The sequence below is a fragment of the Rhinatrema bivittatum genome, chromosome 11, assembly GCF_901001135.1.
Source record: "Rhinatrema bivittatum chromosome 11, aRhiBiv1.1, whole genome shotgun sequence".
Taxonomy (NCBI): domain Eukaryota; kingdom Metazoa; phylum Chordata; class Amphibia; order Gymnophiona; family Rhinatrematidae; genus Rhinatrema; species Rhinatrema bivittatum.
Genome location: NC_042625.1, coordinates 20,180,855 through 20,199,001, shown reverse-complemented (window position 1 = coordinate 20,199,001; position 18,147 = coordinate 20,180,855). Strand labels below are relative to the sequence as shown.

The window sequence follows — 18,147 nt, the reverse complement described above, 5'->3', positions numbered from 1 at the left end:
CACATTTGGTCTTTTTTGCATCAAGGTTTGGTAAAAGATTTGGCTTTCAACTCCTTAAGGGTCTAGGTGGCAGCCTTGGGGTGTCTTAGAGGCAAGATGCACAGTATGCCTTTGGCTGCGGTGCATTTTTTTTCTGTGAGGTGCGAAGCATTTGTGTCCCCCGGTGCAGGGTGTGTGTCCCTCGTGGAGCTTAAACTTGATTCTTAAAGCGATGTGTAGGGCACTGTTTGAGCCGCTGCACAGGGCGACTTTGAAATATCTTACTTTAAAGTTTGTTTTTCTGGTAGCAATTTGTTCGGCTAGAAGTATTTTGGAGCTACAAGCCCTCATGTAGAGATCCTTTCCTAAAGATTTCATACTCTGGTGTCTCTTTGCATACAGTGCCTTCTTTTCTTCTGAAGGTTGTTTGTTCTTTCACTGGAATCAGTCCATGGAGTTACCAGCCTTTGCAAAGCTGGAAACTATGGTTCCTTTGGTTAATGAGTGGAGCTGTCTGGTCGTGAAGCGGGCATGGTTGCGCTGTTGAAAGTTACTAATGGCTTTAGAGTTTCCAATCATCTTTTCATTCTCTCCAGTGGGGCGAAGCAGAGGCATAAGGCCTCTAAAGCCAGAATAGCGAGATGGTTGAAGGAGGCCTTAGCTTTGGCATATATTTGTCAGAGTCAGTCAGTGCCTCGGGGTCTGAGAGCTCAATCAACTTGATCGCAATCTACATCCTGCGCTGAATGCCAATTAGTGTCGCCACAAGAGAATTGTAGGGTGGCGACTTGGAAGTCATTGCATACTTTCTCCAGACTACCATCTGGACATCCAGGCACTGGAGTCCAGGAGCTTTGGTGAAAGCATGCTTCGAGCAGGACTCTTGCAGTCCCACCTGGTTTAGGGAAGCTTTGATACATCCCAAGAGTCTGGATTGATCTAGATACATACAGGGAAAGGAAAATTGGTTCTTACCTGCTAATTTTCATTCCAGTAGTACCACAGATCAGTCCAGAGTCCCTCCGGGGTTTGGAGACTCTGCTCGATCTGTGTTTGCTTGCATATAAGATGAAAATGTTTTCCGTTGGCATTGTAGCTCAGGTGATGGTTGTATATTCTGGATTATATATAGTTACATTGTGTTTTTAGAGACATTTCCATCTTGGCTTGGGTACAGGTCAATACTGACGGAATGCAGGTGGCACACCAGGTTATGTGACAGTGTCAGCGACACTTTCTCTCACTGCATCTACTGGAAGGGAGGCAAAACCCAGGAGTCTGGACTGATCTGTGGTACTTCAGGAACAAAAATTAGCAGGTAAGAACCAATTTTCCTTTTCTGGAGGAAAAAGTCCATTAACCGTTATTAAGGTTCAGTTACAGAAATCCATTGCTTATTCTTGGGATAAGTAGCTTGAAATCTATCTACCCCCTTGGGATGCTGCTAGGCATTTGTCACTTGGCTTGGCCACTGTTAGAAACAGGATACGGGGCTTGATGGACCAGTATGGCAAGTCTTATGTTCTTAATTATTAGTCAGGTAGACTTGAGAGAGCCACATTTATTCCTTGGAGTCAGCAGCAAGGAATGGATCTACTTTTTGGGATCTGCTGGGTACTTCTAATGACCTGGATTAGCCACTGCCTAGATGAATCTTTGGGCTGACCCAACATGACACATCTTGTTTTCTAAAAGCTGTTCTCTTTGGACACAGCAGAGGGGAGAATTAAGAGCCTAAAATATCTTTGTGTAAACACTGGATGCCAATGCATTTTTTTCTTTAGCATTAAAATAGTTTTTCTTGCAGTCTATTGATATGTTATTTTCCTCTAATTAGGATTCTTAGGTGATGCACTGATGTTGGGATCCATGAAACTCCTACTTTCTCTATCCAAGCGATTCAGCAAGTTTGTGCAAATAACTTTATTGCTGATCAGATACTATGAGGGGCCCACTTAATATTTCTTTGTCTTTCCAACATATACCAAGATGGCTGCAATTGGAAAGATTTGCTATCAAGTTTGAACATAGGTATTGCATATGGGAGATATTTTACGAAGTCTTACCAGCTGATAGTGAGGATAACCTAAAAATAACTATTTTGTGAACTGGCATTGACATGAGCACTGTGTTAAGCCTTAAATCCACTTAAAGGCGTTGCCCCATGAAACAGAGGTACTACACCAAATTTAATAGAAACAAATTTAAGTTTATTATTGCATATAAAAAGCAATTAGGGGACCTCTGGAAGGCACAGAGTAACAGCTCCATCTTTTCAGAGCTATTCCTGTGTGTCTCCTCGTCTGTCCATGAGTGCTGGCTTTTTATAGGTAAAACATACAATAATCCCTAATAGGACTCCTTGAATAGGAGCATCACGTACCACGTGTCTTGTGTCCAAATAAGACAAACTAAATCTAAGTTGCCTTATCCAGTCTCCCATCTTGAGATCCAATTAAAGCCTAGATGAGACCCACGTGTCTGAAGAGTATTGTCAATCTTCTGCTAGTTCTTTGTCCTGTCAGTCTTTCAGTCTTCTCCATCCCCAGGAGAAATTAGGAGACTCTGATTTCAGTTGGGCCCCTCAAGAGGAGACTGTAGTCTGTGAGAATATGACCTCAGTCATTTGCCCTTTGTAACCTCATGACCTTCTATCATAGGTTTTGAGCAGCTCCAGATGTCTCCCAGAGCCTTGAATCTAGGTTCACTCTGAGGTCCTTATAGCCAGAGTTTGTTAGGCCAGAGACAGCAAAGGGTTCTGGGAAGCTGAGTGAACCAAAGTCTGAAGCTGAAGTCTTCATGTTAGGCTTCCCATATATCAACTGGAATGTAACTTTCATCTCTGTAGATGTGCTTGGTGTGAATGGAAGTCAGATTGTGTATGAAGGTAATATATTTAGAAATCTGGTTATGATTATGCATTTAATATGTTCACAATTGAACCAATATAGCCATTATTATATGTGACTGTAGAGACACACTTAATAACAACATTTCTAAATGTGATTTCCTACAGTATGTATCTTTTTCTTTTTCTGTTGTAGGGATTGGTGAAATACATCCTGAAGCAAGATGGACCTTCATCTTTGGAAGATGCTTTGAAAGTAGTAAAGGCCTATATATTACCCACCATGGAAGTTTATATTCTCAGGGTTGTTCAGCTGATTTACGAACAGAGGGTATGCTCATTCTAAAAACTAGGAGTAATATTCAAACACTATTTAGCCAGATAAATCAGACTTATCTAGGTAAGTGCCTGCCGCTGAATATCTGGCTATACCTCTTAGCTGGTTAAGGGACTTATCTGGCTAAATAGTTAGCCATATAGTCAGTGGGGGGGGGGGCAGCGAGTGTAACTCTTCAGCACTATCCAGTTAACTTAGCCGGATAAATTGCAATCTCTTATCTGGGTATATTCAGAGCATTGCCATGCTGCTGAATATCTCATGTATGTTAGCCGGATAAGTCTTATCCAGCTAACTTACATAGCTGGATATAGTTTAATATTAGCCTCCAAATTTTTTATATATTTCTTTTAATACTACTTTTGTTATTTGGACACTGTAATAATTTTATTGCATTTACTCAGTCTTCAGTTTGAAAACTGAGAGATGTAGTCCACCGATCCTTGGGATAGCCTGAACTACGAATGCTGGTGAGAGCATAATTGCTACTTTAAACCACAGTGTAAAACATGTTTTAAAATAAATCGTTTAACTGTAACAAATATTGGGATTGGCAACTGTGTTCATTTACTACATTTGTTTTAGTCAGCAATTACTTGAAAGGCTTAAAAGAAATAGGTTTACGATTTAGTCTACTGGGCAATTGGAGCTAATACTTCATAAAATATAGTCTAAAAGATGTTGGATATATTCCTCTAAAATATACTAAAGTAGAAATAGGAAAGTACTGAATTTGCAGTTGTATTTTACAGGGAGATGAATGTCTGAGTTTGCTGAAATCTTTGCCTCCTACTGAAGCAGAGGGAACTATGGAACGTGTGGTCTGCTGGGCAAAGCTGGCTTTGCAAGAACACATCGAGTTTGAAGAAGTATGGTGTATTTTCATTGTAGAAAATGTCAAATCCGTTTGGGCTGGTATTGTATAGGTTTTAGCCAGGCAGATAGAAATATAACGCAGGCACGTTGAGCAAGCTGGTCTGCCTTTTAACTGATAAAATACCCCCAACGCTAAAAAAAAGCATACTTTCCCTAATACACTCTCACCCTTCTCTCTGCCTGCCTGGATCTTCCACTTGGTTTTTGTGCCTTTTTTGTGCTGATTATGACTCTGTTACGCAATATTTTAACCTATGGGATTTTCCTCCTCCCGACATCTATACAGCTATACCCGGTAGTGAGCACTGGAGCTGGTAATAAGAGGATGGAACAAGTTTGAAAGTGGTAAGGTGAGGGTTAAAGAGAAAGCTGAGGACAGGTGGTGAAGTTGGCTCTATGGTGGGGATAGTGTTAGGTGGGGGTCAGGTGCTGGTGTTGGTTACACTTTTTGTAGAAATGTGTATTTGATTAAAAAAAAAAAAGGTGCTGCAAAAACACCAGTAAACACTGATTTGTTTTTGTACCCTCAAAGAACCCCTAATTAGCTGGAAAACAAACACTTAAAATAGAAGCCCTACTTATGTCAGAATGAAAACTATGCAAGAAATTTTTTAAAATTATTATTTTACACAAGTACTTTGTCCCCACCTGATATCAAAGTGTCTGTCTTGTATCAGCCTAGTTTTTTTGTTGTTGTTGTTTTTAGAGTAAAAGAGGCCAGATATCAATAGCAAAGACATTTGTTGAGATCTTGAGATTGCTGCTCACCTCTTTGAATGGTAAGTTTGAACTAGACGTTTTTAGAATTAGTTTATTTTGGGGGGGGTATTATATGTACATTTATTATATGTACATATATATATCTCTTCCAGTTCAGCTTATTATTTGCTTACTGTGTTACAGAAGATCTTCTGAAGTATGAACTGTATGAGAGAAACTTAAAAATGTTTGAAGCAGTCTCTAGTTTACAGGTAATGAACACAAATATTCTGCTGAACATTTTGTCTCTTGTCATGCTTGCTCTACTGCTCGGAACTATGGTTCTGGTTTCTGACATATGACTAGAGTAAAAAACTGGTTCCGTCAACTGGATAAGCTTTCCCCATTTCATTAGTGTATTTTTAGCCCTGCTTTTCTTAAAGAAATTGAAACAAGTCCATAGGCCCTGGGGGACCAAGACTAGCTCAGCATGCACTGTTGATATTGGACCAGACACACACAAGTTGTGGCTATTGGGGAACCTTACAAATACCAGTAAAAGGGACATCTAATAAGTTCTAAGAATTAAAAAAAAAAAAAGAGAGAGAGAGAGGCACTCAGAACTTCTTTTTTTGTGGGAATTAGCGACGCACAAGATTAGAATAGAGGAAATGTTAGCACTGTGAGAGTTGAAGGCTGTGGGGCCTGCAGGGAGGAGCAGCTGCAGAACAAGTTACAACTTTAGAACTCCTGCTGTCCTTACCAGTGAATGAGGCACAGGGTGGCAGCAGCAGACGAGTAAGAGGCCCTGTGGATCCTGCCTGCCTGGGTTGCATGCGCTTGTGAATGGGAGCTTGCCTGGTATGGGTGAGTGTATGTATGAATGAGAGCCTGCCTGGTATGTGTGTGTGTGAGATGGGAATCTGCCTGGGATTTTGGTGGCTGTGTGCATAGGAGCCTGCCGTGTGTGTGGGTGTAGGTGTAGAAAGTTTATGCGCCCCACTCCTGCTAATCCATGACAGTCTCAGAGTGACTGGAAATCAAATGTTTGCAGGTGCGAGAGTGTAAATTTTTTTTATCCTTAATCAGTTTTATTTTTGGGTGTTTGCTGTTTGGAACATTTAAAAAATAATTGTATATGAGTTTTTAATTATTCGATCTTCTAATCAGTTGTTCCCTGTCTGTACCCAGATCAGTCCAGACTCCTGGGTTTTGCCTCCCTTCCGGCAGATGAAGACAGAGAAAGTTTCGCTGAGATTGGCATATAACCTGGTGTGCCACTTTCAGTCCCTCAGTATTTCTCTGTCTCCAGCAGATGATGGTGGTGCAAAATCTGCAGTCTTAGGATTAGTTTTAAAAAAAAAATAATGATAATATTATAGGAAAGTTGTTTTCTCTATCCTCCTACTACCTTTTGGTTTACCCCCGCCCAGGTTCATTCTCCCTGTTGAAATGTATTTTCCAAACTTTCAGTTATTTTGTGAACCGGTATGATGTCCCCACTAATACCGGTATATAAAAGTTTCGAAATAAAATAAAATAAAATAAATTTCAGTCAGCAGAAGTTCCTCCCAGAAGATTGGCAGGTCTTGGTGGAGCCATTCCTTTTGGTTGAGAGGTAACAAGTAGGGTTGGTAACCCTCTTTTTTGTCTCAGTCCTTTTCTTCACCAGGGGAGGGGGAATACTGGTGGTACCAGCTCCCTTCCCCCCCCCACCCCTCAGCAGGACACCTGGAGCCTGCTGCCCAACTTCAGGGAAGTGTTTTCTGTCCTTTCTTTAAAGTTAAAAAAAAAAAGGTTCTTTCCTCTTTTTTTCTCTGCTTTTAGCACAGTTCGTGCGGTGGGACAGTCCGAGGCAGCTCAGCGGGTCGCAAGCATTTCTATCAGGCGTCCTCTCAGCAGCACTTTCTCTCCTGCGCAATTGTTCTGCCAGAGGCCATGTTGCATGGCAATCGTTGTATGGCTTGTGGGGAAGCGCGCGCCTTGCGCAGAGTGGTTTTTGTTCCTGCTGCCTCTTCGGGAGAGAGGGCAGCTCGGGAATGGTGGCAGTGGACCGGCATCTGGCCTCAGCGAGGAGTTCAGAGGATGTCAATTCGATGGATGACCCCTTCTCGGTGTCCGCGGGAATATCGACCATTTTGAATTCTTTCTTTTTGGGGAACAGGAGTGGGAGCTCTTCCTACACCACTCTCCCCGGCCGATGGAACACCAACAGAGGCCTGGGAGTCCCAGGAACCTCTGTCTGGGGAGGAAGAGGATCATTTAGGACAGGATCCTGAAGACCCAGCAGGGTTTTCTCCAGATTTTGTGCTGCTACTGTACAGAGCTTATCTTGCCAGGAGGGCCATGGGGGTGATGCCTTTCCAGGCTCGAGTACCTACAGGAAACGCAGGCGGGTGAGTCGACCAGAATTTGGTAAGTCCTGAGTCAAATGCAGATGAGACCTCAGAAGGGTCAAATGTAGAAGTGTCTCTGGCAGTGGATGAGGGGTGGGGCCAAGCCCCAACAGTGGAAGGTGACGATCCTAAGGTGATTCGTCTTTTCCACAGAGAGGAATTGTGGCCCCTGATTCCGTATGTCCTTAAGGAACTTGGAATTGAGGAATCGAGTGAAGAATCTGATCACAAGGAGGTAGACCCAGTCATGGAGGGCTTAAGAGGGCTGGCAAAGACTTTCCCATTTCATAAGTCTCTGTAAAGAAACTGGTGCTCCGGGAGTGGGAAACTCCAGATACCAGACAGAAGGTTGGCAGAGCTATGGATAAGTTATATCCATTGCTGGAGGATGCTTTGGCTTTGTTGCGGATACCAAAGGTGGATGCCTCAGAGTCTGCTGTCACTCAGAAGATGACTATTCCATTGGCTGGTTCTGCTGCACTTAAGGATATGCAGGATAGGAAGTTTAGAGGTTCATCTCAAGAAGATATTTGAGGTGTCTGCTCTGGGCATTCGGGCTGCGGTGTGCAGCAGTTTCATTCTTCACCCTGGTTTACGGTGGGTTCAGCGGTTGCAGTGTGATCAAACGATGTCAAAATCAGAAGCAAAACAGGCCTAGCAGATGGAAGCCGTAGTGGCCTATGGAACATAAAAACATAACATACTGGGTCAGACCAAGGGTCCATCAAGCCCAGCATCCTGTTTCCAACAGTGGCCAATCCAGGCCATAAGAACCTGGCAAGTACCCAAAAACTAAGTCTATCCCATGCTACTGATGCTAGTAATAGCAGTGGCTATTTTCTAAGTCAACTTATTTAATGACAGGTAATGGACTTCTCCTCCAAGAACTTATCCAAACCTTATTTAAACCCAGCTACACTAACTGCACTAACCACGTCCCCTGGCAACAAATTCCAGAGTTTAATTGTGCATTGAGTGAAAAAGAACTTTCTCCGATTTAGTTTTAAAGGTGCCACATGCTAATTTCATGGAGTGCCCCCTAATCCTTCTATTATCCGAAAAAGTAATAAACCGATTCACATGTACCTGTTCTAGACCTCTATCATGAATTTAAACACCTCTATCATATCCCCCCTCAGCCGTCTCTTCTCCAAGCTGAAAAGTCCTAACCTCTTTAGTGTTTCCTCATAGGGGAGCTGTTCCATTCCCTTTATCATTGTGATTGCCCTTCTCTGTACCTTCTCCATCGCAAGTATATCGTTTTTGAAATGCGGTGACCAGAATTGTACACAGTATTCAAGGTGTGGTCTCACCATGGAGAAATACAGAGGCATTAGGACATTTTCCATTTTATTCACCATTCCCTTTCTAATAATTTCTAACATTCTGTTTGCTTTTTTGACTGCCGCAGCACAATGAACAGACTATTTCAATGTGTTATCCATTATGACACCTAGATCTCTTTCCTGCGTGATAGCTCCTAATATGGAACCTAATATCGTGTAACTATGCATGGGTTATTTTTCCCTATATGCATCATCTTGCACTTATCCACATTAAATTTCATCTGCCATTTGGATGCCCAATTTTCCAGTCTTACAAGGTCCTTCAATTTATCACAATCTGCTTGTGATTTAACTACTCTGAATAATTTTGTATCATCTGCAAATTTGATTACCTCACTCGTTGTATTCCTTTCCAGATCATTTATAAATATATTGAAAAGCACGAGTCCCAGTACATATCCCTGAGGCACTCCACTGCCCACACCCCTCCACTGAGAAAATTGTCCATTTAATCTGTTTCCTGTCTTTTAACCAGTTTGTTATCCACGAAAGGACATCGCCACCTATCCCATGACTTTTTACTTTTCTTAGAAGCTTCTCATGAGGGACTTTGTCAAACGCCTTCTGAAAATCCAAATACACTACATCTACCGGTTCACCTTTATCTACATGTTTATTAACCCCTTCAAAAAAAGATTTGTGAGGCAAGAATTGCCTTGGGTAAAGCCATGCTGACTTTGTTCCATTAAACAATGTCTTTCTATATGTTCTGTGATTTTGATCTTTAGAACACTTTTCACTATTTTTCCTGGCACTGAAGTCAGGCTAACTGGTCTGTAGTTTCCCAGAACGTCCCTGGAGCCCTTTTTAAATATAGGGGTATATTAGCCACCCTCCAGTCTTCAGGTACAATGGATGATTTTAATGATAGGTTACAAATTTTTACTAATAGATCTGAGATTTCATTTTTTAGTTCCTTCAGAACCCTGGGGTGTATACCATCCGGTTCATCAGAACGTCCTTTAGGACCATGATGTCGGCAGTCTTGGCCAGACTGCTCCTTTCATTGCGGAACTAGTCAGCGGACGTTTGGTCTAAGTCCCAATTAGGAGTGTTATCTTCAAGGGGAAGCTGCTGTTTGGAGAGGAATGAGGAGCTGGTGAAGCATCTGGGCAAGAATAAGTCACATAAGCTACCAGAGGATAAACCAAAAGGCGTAAAAGGTGCTTATTCCTCGTGTCCTCACTGCCGGATGAATCGGCATTTTCGGCAGAATCAGGCAATGAGAGGAGCCCAGCGACAAGGATTGGGCAAACAGCAATTTTGGAGCCAGTTCTTTCGAGGTCGAAAGCCGAACAGGGATGGTTCCGGCCAAGGAGCGTTGGGATCCAAGTCTGCACAATGAATCAAGGCCTGTCCACTCCTCTGTGCCGGCTGTAGGGAGTTGGTTGACTCTTTTCTACGAGGAATGGGTCAAGATCACGTTGGATCATGGGTCCTAAGTGTGATAAGACATGGTTACACTTTATAATTTGCTTGCCTGCTAAAGGATGTGTTTATGGTGTCTCCTTGCGCTACGCCAGCAAATGGGTGGTTTGGGAAACCATCAGCCGTTTACAGATGCTGGGAGCCATTGTGCCCATTCCCATGGGGAGGGTGAGAAGGTAATCCATTTATTTTTTGTTTCAAAAAAGGAGGGAACCTTCCACCCGATCCTGGATCTGAAGAAAGTTAACGCAGCTCTGAGTCCCTCATTTTCGTATGGCGAACCTATGGTCAGTAATTGCCGCGGTGCTCAAAGGAGAGTTTTTTGGCATCTCTTGATTTGACCGAGGCTTACTTGCACATAGCAATCCGGCCAGATCATCAAAGATTTCTACGGTTCATGGTTCTGGGGGTCACATTTTCAGTTTTGCGCTCTACCCTTCAGTCTGGTAATGGCCCTGAGAACCTTCACCAAGGTGATGGTTGCGGTGGTGGCAGCTCTCAGGAAGGAAGGCTATCCTGGTTCACCCATATCTCGACGATTAGCTTATTCGAGCAAAGTCAGAGTCCTTTGAGTCAGGAAGTAGAGTGGTACTGCAACACTTAAGGTCCCTGGATTGGGTTGTGAATTTGTCAAAAAGTCAGTTGACCCCTTCCCAGGTTTTTGGATTTCCTGGGGGCACATTTTGACACAAGGATCAGGAGAGTGTTTCTCACCAAGGAGTGGATCTACAGGTGCAGAGTAAGGCTTGCAGCTTGTTGGAGGTGGCTGTTCCCAGAGTCTGGGATTACCTACAGGTTCTTGGTTCCATAGCTTCCACATTGGATTTGGTTCCTTGGGCATTTGCTCATATGATACCGCTGTAGGGCATATTACTTTCCCAATGGGATCCGTTGTCTGAGCAATTTTATCTACTGTTGCCTCTTATGGACGTAGCCAGGTCAAGTCTCTCACAGTGGCTTGGTCTCGACCACTTAAGCAGGGGTGTGGCCTTGGAAGTTTTTTATTTATTTATTTATTTAAGTTTTTTATATACCAACATTCAAGACGGTGGTCCCATCATGCTGGTTCACAAGAAACAAGGGTGAAACTTTACCATTTAACAAAAGTGCAGAAAAGCAGTTACATATAACAAGGAAAACAATAACTTGGAATAAGAAGGGAAATGATTAGATAGTAAAATATATGTATAAATAACATTGTGAGAGGTGGCTATTAACGCTAATACTAGCGGAGCTTGTTGCATGAAGTTCCGGACTGGATAATGGTTACAACAGATGCCAGCCTCTTAGGCTGGGGGGATGTGTGTCAGAAACAGGTCGGCGCAGGGCCGGTGGTCACCAGAGGGAAGGAGTCATGAACCATCAATTGTTTGGAGACGAGAGCAGTGCACCTTGCTTTGAAAGCCTTTCTGCCTCTGTTACGAGGATGGCCAGTAAGGATTTTGACTGACTATGCAACAACGGTGGCTTACATAAACCGACAAGGTGGAATCAAGAGTCGAGCGGTGGCTCAAGAGGCCCAAGAGCTAGTTCGTTGGGCGGAACAGAATCTGGAGTTATTGACAACTTCTGACATAGCTGGGATAGACAATGTACAGGCTGATTTCCTCAGTTGTCGGCAGTTTGATCCCGGGGAGTGGGAGTTGGAAGAGGTAATGGGGGTTTTCCGTCGCAGATGGGGTACTCCCTGCTTTGATTTGATGGCGACTCAAGGAAATGCCAATGTCCCACACTTCTTCAGTCGCAGGAGGGAACACTGAGCGAAAGGAGTTGACACCTTGGTATTCCCATGGCCGCAAGGTGTTCGCCTATATGTGTTCCCGCCATGGTCGCTAGTATGCAAAGTATTGCTGCAAATAGAGATTCATCTGGGAGAGGTGATTTCTAGTGGCGCCGGAGTGGCCTCAGCAGCCCTGGTTTGCGGATTTGATCAATCTTGTGGTAGTCAAGGGAGCGAGTTTCCTACTTCGATTTCATTGTTTTGTAAAATCAGCTGGAAATACATATATTTTCATTTTGCCTGAACAGTTGAGACAGTTTTTGGTTAGGGGGGGACATAACTTTATGTTAATCGGGGGCAAAAATGGTAGAGAGTTACAAGACTGTATTTTGTAATTTGTATTTCCTTTGAAGTCTTCTCTGATTTTTCCATCTCCTCCCTCCTTAAATTTCCAATGAAAAACAGTAGAGATTAATCTGTATTTGGTATTATATGCATAAGGGAATGTATGTAAATTTCCTAGATAATTCTTTTTTTCTGTATTTCCTTGCAAGGTTGCTACTTGTAATATATTTTGAAAACTCATAAATAAAGAATTTTTAAAAAATCTTGCGGTAGACAGTCTACTGCATCTTGCTCATCTTCCCAACCTTCTGCGTCAAGGCCCCATATTTTCAGATCAGGTGGATTGCTTCTGTCTTGCAGCTTGGCTTTTGAGAGGAAGGTCTGAGAGGTTAAGGTTATCCTGACGATGTCATTTCCACTTTGACATAGGCCAAGGATGTTGAAGTCTTTCTAACCTGTAACAGAGTGTGGAGAGTCTTTGACTCCTGGTGTGCAGAACAGGGCATTGATCCTACTCTATTGTCCGTAGCACAAATTTTGAACTTTTTGCAACGGGGTTGGTGAAGAGTTTGGCCTTCATTTCCCTCAGTCTGGAGGCTTTGGGCTGTCTTAGAGGCAAGATTCAAGAGGTAGCCCTAGCGTCACATCCAGATGTGGTGCATTTGAGGCCTCCAGTGAGGAAGTTATGTCCCCCCCGAGCCTTAACTTGGTTCTCAAGAGTTTGTGTAAGGCCCCGTTTGAACCGCTTCGAAGGCAACTATGAAGGATCTTAGCTTAAAGGTTGTTTTCTTTGTGGCAATTTATTCTGCTATGAGGATTTCGGAGCTACAGGCTCTTTAATGCAGGGATCCTTTTCTGAGGATTGCAGATGATGGGGTCTTGTTGCACACAGTCCCTACTTTTCTTCCTAAGGTAGTATTGTCTTTTCATGTGAATCAGTCGGTGGAGTTACCAGCTTTTCCAAATTTGGATACATCTACGCCTCACGCAAGGGAGTTGAGACTTTTGGATATAAAAAGGGTCTTCTGCACTATCTTAAGGTCACTATCAGACTGTCTTTTTGTACTATGGAGTGGCGCAAAGAAAGGACATAAAGCTTCAAAATCCACCATAGCAAGCTGGCTGAAAGAGGCGATAGGTTTGGCTTAATATGTCAAGGTCACTCTGTCCCTGAGGGGTTGAGAGCTCACTCTACTCTGTCACAAGTGGCATCCTGGGCTGAATGTCAGCAAGTGTCGCCACAAAAGATTCCCTGTTTAGGGAAGCTTGGGTACATCTCAGGAGTCTGCACTGATCTGGGTACATACAGGGAAAGGAAAATTGGGCTTTGCCTCTTTTCCAGCAGATGGAGACAGAGAAAGTTTCACTGAGAGTGGCATATATCCTGGTGTGCCACCTGCAGTCCCTCAGTATTGACCTGTACCCAAGCCAAGATACCACTGAACTTAAACAAACACATCCCTCCTATAACATGTTCCTCCAAACGAGTAGAAGGATGTGGAAAAATCCCCTTTAATGGCAACAATTCTTTTCAACGCAAAAGCAGAAGAAAACCTATAACCTTCTTTAGTCAATTTACAAGAACAGAAAGAGCGGACTCTCCATTCCTCTTCCTCTCAATGGGTGGGACTCTGGACTGATCTGTGATAACTACAAGCTAGATTTCAACGGGAGACAGCAGTCTAGCTTCCGTCCATGAGACCGCCTGAGCCCTAGTGGAATGAACTATAACCTGAAAAGGTAATGGCTTTCCTGCCTCCACATAGGCTCCCGTAACCACCTCCTTCATCCAGTGAGCTGTTGTAGCCCACGAAGCTCGTTCGCCCTGCTTCCTTCCACGATGAAGAACAAACAGGCGGTCCGTCTTTCGACCTGGTTCTGAAACGTCCAGATACTGCACCAAAAGTCTACTGACATTCAAATGATGGAGGAGGCGGTATTCTTCCGCATCCTTGTGTTTATCTAGGGATGGTAATGAAATAGACCGATTCAAATGAAAGTCCAACACTACCTTGGGCAAGAAGGATGGAATGGTATGAAGCTGTAATGCTCCTGGAGGAACTGTTCCCGACACAAGGCCTGTAGTTCAGAGATGCGACGTGCCGAGCACATAGCCACCAGGAACACCGTTTTCAAGGTTAATCAGCGCAAGGAAAGACTGCGCAGAGGCTGAAAGGAAGGCCCTGCCAAAAACTCCAATACTAGATTAAGATTCCACAAGGGAACCGGCCACCATAGGGGTGGCCAGAGGTGCTTCACCCCTTTCAGAAAATGGGCCACCTCCGGATGAACCGACAGGCGGGTTCTGTGCACCTTGCCCCTGAAACAGGAGAGAGCTGCTACCTGGACCTTCAAGGAGTTAAGGGTCAAACCTTTATTCAAGCCATCCTGCAAAAATTCCAGAATTAGTGGGATTTTTTCTGTTTGGGGGAGAAACACTGCGTTCCTTGCACCAGGCCTCAAATACACTCCAGTCCCACACTTACACAAGAGACGTAGAGAACTTCCATGTGCGGAATAAGGTGGCAATTACTTCTACCAAATATCCTTTCTTCATCAGGCAAGCCCTCTCAAGGGCCAGAGTCAAGTCGGATCCTTTGAAGGGCCGGTCCCTGCTGTAGCAGGTCCCTGTGCGGTGGGAGGCACGGGGGGGGGGGGCGGGGAGGGTTCTCCACATGTCCACATACCACAGATGCCTAGGCCAATCTGGCGCTACTAGTAGGACTAATCCCTTGTGGTGCTCAATTTTGCGAATGATCCTGCCCAGCAGGGGCCATGGAGGGAAGGCTTATAGCAACTCCCCTTCCGGCCAGGTCTGAATGAGAGCGTCGATCCCCAGGGACCACTGCTCTCTTCTGTGACTGAAGAATCTGGGAACCTTCGCATTGTGAGATGTGGTCAGCAGGTCGATGGACAGGAGACCCCAGCAATCTACTGCCAGCTGAAAGGCCTTGGCTGACAGCACCTACTCTCCTGGGTCCAGACTGTCCCTGCTTAGAAAGTCTGCTCTGGTTCTGTCTTTTCCTGTGATGTGGAGGGCTGAGATCATCTGTAGATGTATTTCCACCCATTCCAGAAGGAGGTCTATCTCCTGTGACACTTGCTGTCTTTTGGTTCTACCCTTAGGAAAACAAAAAAGAATAGATGCCTTGATCTTTTTCAGATCTTTATTGGAGTAGAGACGTATTTAAAATGTACTGCCCGACTCAGGCCGAGTTTCGCAGCTTGAACAGCTGCTGCCTCAGGGACTTGAACACTCTTTGGTCTCTAATTGTTGAGGTAAATTGACCTCTTAACTCACTATTGTTTGTGGGTAATCCGTGACAAATCTTATCTCATTCAGACCCGATTTTAGCTGGAAAAAATTGGATCAACTCATTATGCCTTGATCTGTGCCATCGGATGTTTGGTCTCTACTCTGAACAAACAAAACCTTGACAACAGATGCCTCCAACCTCGGCTGGGGTGCTCACGTGGCACACCTGCAAACTCAGGGCATCTGGTCTTCAGAGGAAGCCAAACACCAGATAAATTTCCTGGAGCTTCATGCAATCAGATATGCTCTCAGGGCTTTTCAGGATCACCTCTCCAACCAGGTCATCCTGATTCAAACAGACAACCAGGTGGCCATGTTGGTTTTGTTTGTTCAGAGTAGAGACCAAACATCTGAAAGTGGATTACATTCAGGTACTGTAGGTATTTCCCTATCCCCAGAGGGCTTACAATCTAAGTTTGTACCTGAGACAATGGAGGGTAAAGTGACTTGCCCAAGGTCACAAGGAGCAACAGGCGAATCGAATAGTCTTGAGGCTGCGGGTTCCAGTGTGACGGCAAGGAACGTTGAAGTGGTCGCATGTGTGCCCTCGCCCACAGCACTACTTCCAGGGTTGCCGCCATCAAACCAAGAACTTGAAGATTAGTTCCACACCGCTGGGTATATCGTGCTCATCAGCCGACGCACTTGGGACATCAACTTCCTTATCTTCGTAGTCTGAAGGAAGACCTTGCCCTGCTTCGTGTCAAATCGGACTCCCAGATATTCCAAGGACTGGGAGGGTTTGAGACTGCTTTTGACCAGGTTTATGACCCAACCGAGTTCCCGAAGTAAGGTCACCCTTTTGGTCACCCGAAGACAGTGTTTCCCAGACTTTGCCCAGATCAAGTAGTCATCCAAATACGGGTGCACCAGGATTCCCTCTTTCCTCAACACTGCCGCTACAACCACCATAATCTTAGAAAATGTTCTGGGGGCAGTGGTCAGGTCAAAGGGCAGCGCCTAAAACTGATAATGACGACCCAGTTCTGCAAAGCGTAGGAAATGATGTTCTTGACGGATTGGAATATGTAGGTAGGCCTCAGATAGGTCCAGGGAGGTTAAGAACTCTCCCGGTTGTATGGCCATTATCACGGAGCATGGGGTTTCCATGCAGAAATGAATCATTTGTAGATGTCAGTTGACTCTCTTGAGGTCCAGGATGAAGCAAAAGGAACCTTCCTTCTTGGGTACGATGAAATAGATGGAATAACACCCCGTGTTTTCCTGGGGTGTAGGTACTGGGATTATAGCCCTCAACCTGAGGAGCTTTAACATGATAGTCTCCACTGCCTGCTTTTTGTGCTGGGAGTGGCAAGGAGATATTATGAATATGTTCCAGGGAGTGCTGAAAATTCCAGCACATATCCTTCTCGTATGACTTCTATTTATTTATGTATTTATTTTTAACTTTTATATACCGACATTCCTGTATAAAATACAAATCACACCGGTTTACAATAAAACATAACTTTGCCTGTGAGCGTTACATAGAACAATCAACAAATTATACTAAAAAGCATACATTACCTTTGTCAGAAATATAAAACAATTATAAAGAAGAAATTGTTAACAAGGGATAAAAGATAACAAGGGGAATATTTAAAACTAGGGGATGCACGAAGGGGTGCACAAAGGGGAATACCCCTTTGACGCGCGGCACCTGCTGGCTTGGCGCTTTTAACGGATCAGTTCCGTGAGCGATGACGTCGGGGGAGGGGCGGGTCCCTCAGACCTTTTATTCTTTTCAAATTCATCATCTCTTCCCAGTTTCAGCGCTGCTTTTTTTCTTTTTTCAATTTTTTTTGTCTTCTAGTACCCATTTGTCCAAAGTGATCTCGACCCACCGTTGGCAGAAGAGAGACAGTCAACCCTCTATCTCCTCGTTCTGAGGGTGGGTCGGCAAAATTTCATTGGGGAGTTCGGGACAAACCTGAACCAGAGCCTGCCCCTCTCTTGGGCTGTCTGCTCCGAAAGGACAGAGACCTCCCAAAGGACAGAGACCTCTGAAATGTCGTGTTTCTGTAGGGACAAAAGCATTGGAAGCCCTTGGATCGACTCCCTCATAGGTGAGGGGCACTGTAACTACTTCCTCTTATCTTCTGGTAGCCGGAACTGGAGATTCGCCCCATTTACTGGCCAGCTTTTCCAATTCACTTCCGAAGAGAAGTGATCCTTTAAAGGGCATCTTTGTGAGATTTGCCTTGGAGATTGCATCTGCTGACCAGATCCGGAGCCATAGCTGTCTTCTGGCCACCATGACTGAGGCCACTTTTCTGACCGAGGTACTGACTAGGTCCGAGCCCGCAGCGCCTGGTTTCGTAACCTCTCTGGACTTCATCCCTGAATCATCCACCTCCAGAAAGAGAAGCAGGCACGAATGAGCTACCAGGGCACAACAAGAAGCAAATCTGTAAGGTCATTGCTATTGCATCAAAGGCCTGTTTAAGGATGGACTCCATCCGTCTATTGTGCTCATCCTTTAAGGCCTCTCCTCTCTCCACTAGGATAGTTGTTCGCTTAGAGACGACACAGACCAGCACATCCACTTTAGAGAAATACAAACATTCTCTCGCTGATGGATCAGTGGGTACAGCGCTTCTAATGCTCGTCCACCTTTAAAACTTGCTTCTGGGGTGTCCCATTCCAGGTCAATCACTCCCGGATGGCTTCCAGCCCTGCAAAGTAGCAAGAGACTTTCCGTAGGGAAATCAGAATGGGATTCTTCTTTGGTTACGACATAGATTCCGCCCCAGGAACTCCCAGCATTTTCAGGGTCTGGACAACCAGGGCAGCAGTTCGTCTCTATGGAAAAACCATAACAAGGTGCAATACGGTTCTAAACCAGGGGGAATTTCCT

At 44.4% G+C, this 18,147-nt stretch overlaps 1 protein-coding gene across 3 annotated transcripts in view; it reads left to right on the top strand.

The window, feature by feature from the left end:
- Window positions 1-18,147, top strand: part of KNTC1 (kinetochore associated 1) — a 422,937-nt gene that overhangs the window by 177,094 nt on the left and 227,696 nt on the right. For all 3 annotated transcript variants that reach the window (XM_029571458.1, XM_029571459.1, XM_029571460.1), the window contains exons 30-33: window positions 3,024-3,158; window positions 3,917-4,033; window positions 4,747-4,819; window positions 4,944-5,011. In XM_029571458.1, coding sequence (XP_029427318.1) covers window positions 3,024-3,158; window positions 3,917-4,033; window positions 4,747-4,819; window positions 4,944-5,011 — 393 coding nt within the window. The remainder of the gene's footprint in view (window positions 1-3,023; window positions 3,159-3,916; window positions 4,034-4,746; window positions 4,820-4,943; window positions 5,012-18,147) is intronic.